The sequence below is a fragment of the Myripristis murdjan genome, chromosome 18 (assembly GCF_902150065.1).
Source record: "Myripristis murdjan chromosome 18, fMyrMur1.1, whole genome shotgun sequence".
Taxonomy (NCBI): Eukaryota; Metazoa; Chordata; class Actinopteri; order Holocentriformes; family Holocentridae; genus Myripristis; species Myripristis murdjan.
In genome coordinates this window covers 2,442,154-2,453,950 of record NC_043997.1, presented here as the reverse complement: position 1 = coordinate 2,453,950, position 11,797 = coordinate 2,442,154, and the positions used below count along the sequence as shown (strand labels likewise).

Below are 11,797 nucleotides of genomic sequence, written 5' to 3'. Positions count from 1 at the left end.
CGAAGTTTGCACCATGTTGGTGGCTCTAAAGCTGGAAGAAGGCCAGGTCTCCGTGGACCATCTGGCCTTGAGAGTCCTCCTGGTGGGCTCTCCATTCCCTGAGCCCAAACATTTCCCTACAGTGGCTCTCTGCAGGTCAGTGATGTCAGTGTAGGCTTTGTGGCTCTTCATGGTGTACGGACCATAACCCCCCCACGTTCCGCTGTCCACTACGCCCCTGAACCTGGGACATTTTAAAGTCAGCAGTAGGACTGAACAATATATCATTATCATATCGTTCTCTTGATATGAACATGCACCATCTTAAAATCTCAAAAGGCAACGATATGGACGATATCAAACTTAAGGTTAGGGGTTAGTTTAAGACACTTATTGGACTGTTCTGATGAAAAACAAATTGTGAAGTAACATTATTTTCTACATTATTATTTTCTGCTTGTCCGCTCTCTTTCTCCACTTCCTTCCCGTGTCCCGGACTCTTTGAACCTTTTCACAATAAAACACAGCCGTGTCTAAAAATTAATCTGCTTTGCATGCTGAGCTGCTAAAAAAACCCCTACTGTTTTCCTCAGGAAACAGCAGGTTGCGCTCTGCTGCTCGCTGACGCCCACATGACGTAGGGTGGTGGTGTCAAAGAAATCGGAGCATCCTTGTACAATGACAATAAAGGTTATTTGATTTGATTTAGTCATGGTCCCGAATCCCAAAACACAAAAACTGTGTTTGACTCAGATTCTTTTTTCCTTCTGGAGTTTTTTCCACAGTAATGTTAAGTAGTTTAATAACCATCTGAATATACCTTGACAGTTTTTCTTGCTGATCTCAGTTGAGGAGACAGAGTTTTTTCTGTTTCCTGAGAGACAGAAAGAGAGAGAAACTAGTTTTTTTTTATTCACTTCAGCTTTAACATTAGATACCTCAGTAAAAACAGGGTTGTTCATGTTTGTGTTAGTTTGTGTTTTGAGCAAAATGTGATTTATTTGTCATAATCTTCACTTAAACTTGTCATATAAGAGCAAACACATCCTGTTGGTTTGAAACCGCTTTTCTTCCTGGAACTGAAGAAACACCTGAACCCCCTCCTTCTTCCTGTTCTTAAACACAGACAGTTTCGTTCTTTTTCATTGTTTCTCCCCCTTTCACACATCTACCAGTTTAAAGATGAGTGTAAACAGCACTCTGTGAAGAGAGATATGACAAGCCCGTTCACTGCACATCAGCAAATGAACAGAAAAAAATGAAACACTGGTTTTGCATGAATCAGAACTCAACTTTTATCTGCTGAGGGGAAGTCAAACTCTCAGACCTTCACTGTCACTGAGAGCTGACATGGCACAGCGAGGAACTCAGCTGGACTCGTCCAAATTCTGCTGTTCCATCTGTCTGGATCTGCTGAAGGATCCGGTGACTGTTCCCTGTGGTCACAGCTACTGCATGAGCTGTATTCAAAGCTGCTGGGATGGAGAGGATCAGAGGAGAATCTACAGCTGCCCACAGTGCAGAGAGACCTTCACCCCAAGGCCTGTCCTGGTGAAAAACACCATGTTAGCAGAGTTAGTGGAGGAGCTGAAGAAGACAGAACTCCAAGCTGCTCCTCCTGATGGCTGCTATGCTGGACCTGGAGATGTGGCCTGTGATGTCTGCACTGGGAGGAAACTGAAAGCCCTCAAGTCCTGTCTGGTGTGTCTGGTCTCTTACTGCCAGCAGCACCTCCAGCCTCACTACGAAGTAGTCCAGTTAAAGAAACACAAGCTGGTGGAACCCACTGTAAAACTTCAGGAGAACCTCTGCTCCTGTCACGATGAGGTGATGAAGATCTTCTGCCGCTCTGATCAGCAGTGTATCTGTTATCTCTGTGCCATGGATGAACATAAAGGCCATGACACAGTCTCAGCTGCAGCAGAAAGGACCAAGAGGCAGAAAGAGCTCGGCGAGAACCGCAAAAAAATCCAGCAGAGAATCCAGGACAGAGAGAAAGACGTGAAGGTGCTTCAGCAGGAGGTGGAGGCCATCAATTGCTCTGCTGATAAAGCAGTGGAGGACAGTGAGGAGATCTTCACTCAGCTGATCCGTTTGGTTGAGAAAAGAAGGTCTGATGTGAAGAAGCAGATCAGATCGCAGCAGAAAGGGGAAGCGAGTCGTGCTGAAGAAGTTCAGGAGAAGCTGAAGCAGGAGATCGCTGAGCTGAGGAGGAAAGACGCTGAGCTGGAGCAGCTCTCACACACAGAGGATCACATCTATTTCCTGCACAGTTACCCCTCGCTGTCACGTCTCAGTGAATCTACACACTTTCCCAGCACCGATATCCATCATCTAACCCACTTTCAGGATGTGACTGCAGCTTTGACAGAGCTCAGAAATAAACTGCAGGACCTGCTTAGTGAGGAATGGACTAAGATCTCACTGACAGTGACTGAACCAGATGTTTTACTGCCACAACCTGAGCCCAAAACCAGAGCAGAGTTCTTACGGTATTCATGTCAAATCACACTGGATCCAAACACAGCAAACAACTACCTGGCATTGTCTAAGGGAAATAGAAAAGTAACAAGTTCAAGGGAACAACAGTCATATTCTGGTCACCCAGACAGATTCACTAACTTCTGTCAGGTCCTGAGCAGAGAGAGTCTGACTGGACGTTGTTACTGGGAGGTGGAGTGGAGGGGAGAAGTTTCAATAGCAGTTGCGTATCAGGATGTGTGCAGAACACGGAATGAAAGTCTATTTGGAAACATTGACAAGTCTTGGGCGTTAAATAATTCATTTAAAGGTTATCAATTCAGACACAACAGTGAGGAAACTTTCATACCAGGTCCTGTGGCCTACAGAGTGGGAGTGTACCTGGATCACAGAGCAGGTATTCTGTCCTTCTACAGCGTCTCTGAAACCATGACTCTCCTCCACAGAGTCCAGACCACGTTCAGTCAGCCTCTCCATGCTGGATTCGGTTTGTATTGGACTGGATCCTCTGCTGAGTTTTGTGAACTAAAGTAGACAGAAGTTATGGAAGCAGCGATGTGTGAGAATCTGTTGTTTCAGTTTTGTTTAGTTTTTTTTTTTTTTTTTTTTTTTTTTTAATTAATTTAAATCTCCATCTTTGTTGCTTATCTCTGTGGTGTGTTTGCAGTGCACCTCCCAGAGGTCACCTTTGCTTTTTTAATTTTTGTGTGGACAATATGTTGATTCAACTTTTCTGCTATACAGAAAAGTAGAAAACAGGCCAACAGACCAGACAGTGTCAAAGGGGAAGGCACACACAGAAGAAACACAGAGCTCACTCCCCCATCAAAGACAGTGACAGAGTGCTCTTTTAATTTTCTTATCTTTCAACTTTATTTCACTTGATTTTTTAAAAACTTTTTGGGGGGTTGGTCATTTTGTGATACATTTCTAGTAATTTTCCTATACATTTCTTTATCTTTTACAATTTTTTAGGGTAATTTTGTGGTAACTATTATTATTATTATTATTGTTATTATTACTTTTATTATTATTATTTGTGTGTCGGGGGGTGTGCTTTGGTTTGGTAATTAGTGTTTTTTCTCTGGTAAAGTTCCAGCATTTTTTCAATTTTTCTTACATTTTTTTTCTTTATTTGCATAGTTTCTGGGGGTGACTTGGTGATGGTGGTCACATGGCTCAGGTTCATTATTTCTATGCCTCCTGAAGCCATTATAATGTTGTTTTCCTGTTTCTGTGTTGTATCATGTGTGTTCTGTTGCACGTCTGTCCGTCCTGGAGAGCGATCTTTCCTCTGTTGCTCTCCTGAGGTTTCTTCAAGTTTTTTTTAATAGGAAGTTGTTCCTCATCTGATGTGAGGCTCTAAGGACAGACAATGTTGTGTTGCTGTAAGGCCGCTTGAGGCAAATTTGTAATTTGTAATCACAAATTTGTAATTTGTGATATTGGGTTATACAAATAAAAATTGACTTAACTATTGGCTTGACTTGTCATTTACTTCTTCTAGCTATGAAATCAAGTGAATGTTCAGGTTTCAAAGGATTAAGAGAATTTGTAGATTAATTAGTTTTTCCTTTTTTAATTTTAGGGCAATTTTATGGCAAATTTCTGTAACAAATTATTATCATTTATTTTTTATACAAAATTTTGGGGTAATTTCACCATAACGTTATGATCATTTAACTTTAAATATATAATTATAATTGCTATAAATATAGTTTGCTTGTATCATTTATGAAACTTCATTTTACATTATTATTAGTAATTAGTATTATTTCTTATTTTCAACTAATATTATGTATTTAATTTATTCATTTGCTTATTGTCTGTTTAACTTTTTTGTTTATTTATTATTATTTTTTTTTTTAAGCAGACTGACACCTAGTGGTGGATTAGGGGAATTTCAGTGGAACCCAGCAGTTTATTCCTCCTGCTCTCTGTGAATGTTAAATTAGTGAAATAAAACAATTTTAAAAATAAAGCCCCTGCTCTCTCCTCCACTCCTTTGCCTGTATTCTCTTTTATTTATTATTCCTGATCTTTATTGCCACTTTCTGTGGTAAAGCTCATTGACTCATCAGCATTGATATATTGAGCACTGATTAGATCAATTATTGATTATTGGTGCACAGCTTGTGGATCAGCAGCTCCAGTGCCCAGCAACACAGATGGAGAGACACCTTAGAAATATACAGGGTGTCAAGTGTCTTTATAATTTAAAAAATCTATTACAAAAGCAACTGATGAGATATGTTAATCAGATTTGTTCTATGTACTCAGTGGTTATCAAAGTTTTTAATCACACTGAACATCAACGACATGAAGCTAAAGATCACTGATGCCATTGCCACCACTGATGAGGCTCTGCTGCAGCAAACATGGCAGGAAATCGAGTCCTGTCTTGATTTGCTTCGTGCAACTAATGTTCCCCATGTAGAGGTGTGTTACATGAGGCACAAAAACTTCAATATCTACTCCTCATTTTGTAATAATTTCCACAGATTTGTCTATTCATTTGCTTTTGTAATAAATTTGTTAAATTGTAAAGAGACTATATGGACAGCTTGTACATTTAATTTTAATTTTGTGATTATTTACTCCTACAGTGTCCCTGATACGCCGCACATGATCCAAGGATCAGAGCGGCCGTGTTTTTATTGGGTTTTTTTGCACATTGGTACTTAGATCTTTAGATCTCGGGTGTGATCTTTTATTCTTTATTTTTGATTTACTTATTCTTTATTTTTGATTTACTTAATCTTGTACTCTGTGGATACTGCTGAAAACTGTGAATTTCCTTCGGGATGAAGTATCTATCTATCTATCTATCTATCTATCTATCTATCTATCTATCTATCTATCTATCTATCTATCTATCTATCTCTATCTAGTTCAATTTTGTCCTGAGGGGGGCAGTAAGGCGCCCAGAAGAGTCTACACTGCCAGACACGAAAAAGACGACAAAAACAACATGGCGGCGCCCACTGAGCACGCTGAAGTTGTTTGTGCGGTGCCAGAGCCCGCAGAAACAGACAGAACAGACCCGCAAAACACCGCAGACACAGAGCCGGGAGACCCGGACCCGGACCCGGCTCCCGATCCGGACCCGGACTCGGATGAGGACGCGGGGGAGCCCGCAGCGCCGCGGGTGCGGGACACCCCGGAGGACATCCGGCTGGAGGCGATCGCCAACTCGGTGGCCTTCCACCCGAGCGCGCGCGTGGTGGCGTGCGGGGACGTGGACGGGGACGTGTACGCGTTCTCGTACTCGTGCACGGAGGGGGAGACCCGCGAGCTGTGGTCGTCGGGCCACCACCGGAAGTCGTGCCGCAGCGTGCGGTTCTCCCCGGACGGCGGGAAGCTGCTGAGCGTGTCCAAAGACAAGGCGCTGCACGTGCTGGACGCGGAGCGCGGCGCGCTGCTCACGCGCATCCACAAAGCGCACGCGGCGCCCATCAACGCGCTGCTTCCGGTGGACGAAAACATCGTGGCGACCGGAGATGACGCAGGCACGCTGAAGGTGTGACGTAAATGTAGTAGTACTGCTTCTACTACTACTACTACTGCTAGTACTGCTACTGCTACCACTACTACTACTACTACCACTACTACTACTACTACTGCTACTGCTACTGCTACCACTACTACTACTACTACTACGGCTACTGTTACTGCTACTATTACTACTACTGTTACATCTACAACTACTACTACTGTTACTACTACTATTATTACTATAACACTACTGTCACTACTAATACTATTACTCTTAGGTACTACTGGCAGTACAATAACTACAGCTACTATCATTACTACCACTGCTACTACTACTATTACACTAGTACTACTACTAATATTAGTACTTCTGCTACTGCTAGTATAATACTGGTATTACTGTCTCTACTACTACAGTTACACCTTCTTCTGCTACTACTAGTACTTTTATATACTACTGGTACTACAACAACTACTACTGCTACCACTACTACAAGTGCTGCTACTTCTACTATTACAGGAGAAGTATTACTACAATTGCTTCTTCTGTTACTACTGCCGCTAGTATTACACTACCACTACTTCTACTACTACCATTACCTTTATGTACCACTACTACTGGTACCACAACTACAAATCGAATCAAACTGGACGTCACTGTGTAAAATGACCTCTAGGAGAATAACAGTGTGTGTGTGTGTGTGTGTGTGTGTGTGTGTGTGTGTGTGTGTGTGTGTGTGTGTGCTGCAGGTCTGGGACATGAGGAAGGGAACGTCCGTCATGGATCTGAAGCACCATGACGACTACATCAGTGACATCACCGTGGACCAGAACAAGAGGATCCTGCTCACGGCCAGGTCCTTTCACAATAAAGGCCTCCAAAAATTAAAGCCCCCATGAAACGACCTCACACGACCTGCACTTCCTTCTCAGTGGTTGTAAATTCAAATTTAAACCAATCAAGCCTTCACACATCTGTAAACATCCCCTGCTTTCCAGTACTCATACTACCATACTATTTAGTATGCAAGAAAAAGAATGAGTATGTCCCAATACATAGTATGTCAGATGCAGTATGCCAAGAGTACCAGGATGTTCTACTATATCCGGTCAGATTTCTCAGTCTGCATGTCAGCATGCTGCTCTGGCTATTCTGACCCACAATCCTTTGCACAGCGGACTTTACATGGCACTGACTGAGCTGCGTGCACAAGCCACGCCCACATATATAAACATTTTGACAACAACATTCAAATGTGGCGCTACGGGCGGCGGCGGGAGTGAGCGAGAGGGTCGAAGGTCAGGGAGGACGGATGGAGTGTGTCCCAACAGTATGCACACACATGCATACTGCATACTACACTGCATACTTTGTAAGGGCAGCTGCAGTACATACTCAAAGTAAAAAGTAGAAGTATGTGATTTTGGAACGCAGGGTCTCTCTCTAATCCACCTGTCCCTTCAAAATAAAAGCGGGTTTCTCTCCTAAATTGAGATAGACAGGAAATACATCAAATCAAGACACTAAGAGTCCATTTCATTCATTTCATGGGGTCTTAAAAATCATCTGATGTATTCTGTTCAACACTGTGTGTGTGTGTGTGTGTGTGTGTGTGTGTGTGTGTGTCACTCAATGTCTGTTAGTGTTACGAAAACTAACAAACGATATTGTGCACTTACAAAACAATCTACAGACGAGATTTCCGAGTCGCTTCATGTCACTTTGCGTAACGTGAGCCCCTCCCCTCTCTCTCCTCTGGCTCCGCCCCCCCCGCAGCGGCGACGGGACGATGGGCGTGTTCAACCTGAAGCGGCGGCGCTTCGAGCTGCTGTCGGAGTTCCAGAGCGGCGACCTGACCTCGGTGGCGGTGATGAAGCGCGGCAGGAAGGTGGTGTGCGGCTCCAGCGAGGGCACCGTCTACATCTTCAACTGGAACGGCTTCGGCGCCACGAGCGACCGCTTCGCCCTCAAGGCCGAGTCGGTGGACTGCATCGCGCCCGTCACCGACAGCATCATGTGCGTCGCCTCCATGGACGGCTTCATCCGGTGAGGCTGCTTTCCACTTGTTACAACAGATTTACTCAGATTTATAATCCCTGAGATTATAGTGAAACTGCACCGCAAACCAGGCCTGAAATGTAACCCTGGTTATTTTTCCAGCTGGGTTTAAAGTTTGGAGCAGCAGGACCAACAGATGAACCTTGATTTAATCTCGGATTTAGATTTAATCCCTGTTGGTGCAGCCCGGCCTCAGGAGTTTCTGGCCTCCAAGTTTTACCCAAAGGCCAGTGTCGCCAAAATACATGTACACTTTGAAAAACCTGAGCAGATTCTCTTAATTTCTTTAACAACATGAGGAAAAAAGTCAAATAGCAAAGAATTACAAAAACATTAGTAAAAAAATAAAATATGAGAAAATTACTGGGAAAATTGCAAATTAAAAAAAAAATCTCCAGAATTTTTATTTTTTAAATATACAAGAAAATTACTAGAAAATTAGCCCCAAAACCCAAAACCTGTAAATCAGTGGTAGTATGATTTTTATGCTCTGTGTGTTTCCACTGCAGCTGTCAGAGGTCAGAGGTCAGAGGTGTTCAGACATGTTGATCCTGTATCTATGGCGACCAAAGCCACCAGATGTCGTTTAGAAATAAAGTCTCACTGTCAGGCTGTCCACACCTGCATAATTAACTGAAAAAAATTGCAAAAAATAATCAAAACATAAATTATTAATAAATATATAAAAAACATGAAATTATCAGAAAATTAGCACAAAAAACTCTGAATAAATATATAAATTATTTAATTAATTAATTTTGTTGGTCAAACAAAGAATGAGAAATTATCCAGTAGCAAAAACAAAACAAAAAACAATTTGGACATTTGCATATAAATAAATAATAATTAAAAAAAAAAACTTTTACCAATTAGCCCAGAAAATTTGCCCAAAAAAGAAGCTAAAAATGTTCAGCAAGAAGTGATTTTTTTTTTAAATGAAAAATTCTCTGAAAATTAGTCAGAAAATTTATCTGAAAATTTGCAAATAAGTATTAAAAAACTTGAGAAATTATCAGAAAAATAGTTTTAAAAAATTGCCTGAAATTTTATCTGAAAATCTGCAAATATAGAAAAACTTGAGAAACTATCAGAGAAATAGTTAAAAAAAATTACCTGAAAATTTGCAAATAAATATTAAAAAACTTGAGAAATTATCAGAGAAATACTTTAAAAAATTGCCTGAAAATTTATCTGAAAATCTGCCAATATAGAAAAACTTGAGAAACTATCAGAGAAATAGTTAAAAAATTACCTGAAAATTTGCAAATAAATAAAAAAAAAAACTTGAAAAATATTTCAGAGAAATGATTTAAAAAATTACTTGAAATTTTGCAAATAAATATTAAAAAAAAGAGAAAGAAAACAAAACAGCCCCTGACAGTTGAGTGTGTGTTTGCTCAGCCTCTTCCTCCTCCTCATCCTCCTCTTCCTCTGTGTCCGCAGGGCCGTCAGCCTCCTCCCGAACCGCGTGCTCGGCTGCGTCGGACAGCACGTCGGCGAGCCCATCGAGGAGATCGTGACGTCGGCCGACTCGCGGCTGCTGGCGAGCTGCGGCCACGATCAGCTGCTCAGCTTCTGGGACGTTTCCTCGCTGGCCGCCATGACGGTCAGCGACTACCGCAAGAGGAAGAGGAAGGGCGGGCGGCTGAAGGCCCTCAGCAAGAAGGCCCTCGGGGACGACGACTTCTTCTCCGGCCTGCAGGAGGAGCCCGACAAGAAGGAGGCAGGAGGCGACGAAGAGGACGAGGAGGAGGAGGAGGAGAGCGACAGTGACAGCGACAGCGACTAAAGGGGCAGTCCACCCTGTTTTGTGTGTGAACACGGCTCGTTCCTGTGCCTTTTTGGACCGTTTGGTTTTTGTTAAACCTCTGGAGGCTTCACACCAGGTCAGCCATGAAGGACGGAGCACAGAAAAAAATGACTTGGAAAATTGCAAATAAATACATTAACAAAAGAAAAACAAGTGCCAAAAAGGAAAAATTCCCTTAAAAAAAAAAAAAAAAATAAAATAAAATAATAACAATAACAATAAATAAAATACAAAAAAGTTATTTGGAATTTAGCATAAATATATTTTTATTTATGCTAAATTCCAAATAACTTTTTTATAAATAATTTAAGAAACTGATTCTAATTCTAACGTTAGAATCAGAAAAAAATGAGAAAATTAAAATGTGTGCACTCAGTTGTCATGAGCGTGCACAACATTTACAGTGAAGGCTAGAAAATAATCTGCTTGATCAATGTTTTTTTTTTTTTTTTTTTTTTTTTTTAAATCCAGTTGAAATAGAGCAGAACAGTTTATTAAAATATAACTGAAATCACAATGTGGCCAAACTCCAGGAGCTGCAACTCAGCTTCCTTCCTTCCTTCCTTAGTATTTGCATCTTTAATTAGTATTTATTTTTATTTCATTTTGATGTTTTGTACGGAAGCCCTAAAGGGCCATACATACATATATTTTATTTCCTCCGTTTTCTCGTGATAACGAGATAAATTTCCTCCGTTTTCTCGTGATAACGAGATAATTTTCCTCCGTTTTGTCGTGATAACGAGATAATTAAATCGAGATCTCGAGAAAACAAAGCGATTGTCTTATTAAATTATTGCAGGAAACATCAGTCAGTGTAGCAATGTCAGAGGAGCAGGAGAGTATTGATCACTGCATCACTTATCTGTTCAATCAAGGCCTGACACAGGCTGAAATAGCTTTATGCTTTATGTCAGGGGTCACCAATCACGTGCCATGGAGGGCCGAGAGGCTGCAGGTTTTCATTCCAACCAAGACCTCCACCAGGTGATCAGTGAAATCACCTGGTGGAGGTCTTGGTTGGAATGAAAACCTGCAACCTCTCGGCCCTCCATGGCACGTGATTGGTGACCCCTGCTTTATGTGTCCAAGGAGACGTCAGTCAGCATGACATGTCACGTATGATGGAAATCTCAGGCCTATCACGTTTCATTCATTCATTCAAAACGGAGGGAAAATATCTCGTTATCACGAGAAAACGGAGGAAAATTATCTCGTTATCACGAGAAAACGGAGGAAATTTATCTCGTTATCACGGGAAAACGGAGGAAAATTATCTCGTTATCACGAGAAAACGGAGGAAATAAAATATATTTATGTATGGCCCTTTAGGGCTTCCGTAGTTTTGTTTGTTTGTTTGTTGTTTTTGCCAGTTTCAGTTTTACTTCATTTTTAAAGCAGGTTCGCTTGTTTACTTTTTATTTTTTTGAAAATGCTTAGTTTTAGTTTAGTTTTAATTAGTTCCAGTGTTTTTTTTAGTCTTTTTTTTGTAATATATGGTGTTTGTCAGGGGAGAGATTCAAACAAAGTCAGAAAAAGTTTTGTATTGTGTAATAAAAACATCAAACCATCTTAAAAAAAAAACGTCTCCACTGAGGAAGAGCAACCAAACATACACTGACAGACACTAAACCACAAACAAAGACATTTTCTCCATCATTTTGGTTTTAGTTTGCTTTGTAAACGCACAATACAGTTTCAGTTTTTTTTTTTTGTAAAGCCATGTTTTAATTTTGATTTCAGTTAATGAAAACGTTAAATTGTTTTTTGTTATTTTGTTAGGTTTCGTTAACGATAACTGATCAGGATGGACCAATCACCGTCTCAGGGTGCATTAAAGTAATGATTATAAAAAACTTAAAATCAAACTTTTTGCTGCAACCTCTGCTTCGACACAAGGATTTGACAAAATTTCAAGTGTAATAACAGTTATTAATTCAAAAAACAGCATAATAATACCAACTGGATGTAGA

At 40.9% G+C, this 11,797-nt stretch overlaps 2 protein-coding genes across 2 annotated transcripts; both read left to right on the top strand.

The window, feature by feature from the left end:
- Positions 1-1,299: 1,299 nt before the first annotated feature.
- Positions 1,300-3,279, top strand: LOC115376644 (tripartite motif-containing protein 16-like). Its single transcript, XM_030076365.1, has 2 exons — positions 1,300-2,729; positions 2,811-3,279. Exons 1-2 carry the CDS (start codon positions 1,330-1,332, stop codon positions 2,992-2,994), a joined length of 1,584 nt encoding a protein of 527 aa, XP_029932225.1. The 5' UTR covers positions 1,300-1,329; the 3' UTR covers positions 2,995-3,279.
- Positions 3,280-5,386: 2,107 nt separating this feature from the next.
- Positions 5,387-10,031, top strand: wdr55 (WD repeat domain 55). The gene is made up of 4 exons (XM_030076379.1): positions 5,387-5,980; positions 6,706-6,812; positions 7,733-8,002; positions 9,458-10,031. Exons 1-4 carry the CDS (start codon positions 5,432-5,434, stop codon positions 9,801-9,803), a joined length of 1,272 nt encoding a protein of 423 aa, XP_029932239.1. The 5' UTR covers positions 5,387-5,431; the 3' UTR covers positions 9,804-10,031.
- Positions 10,032-11,797: the final 1,766 nt, after the last annotated feature.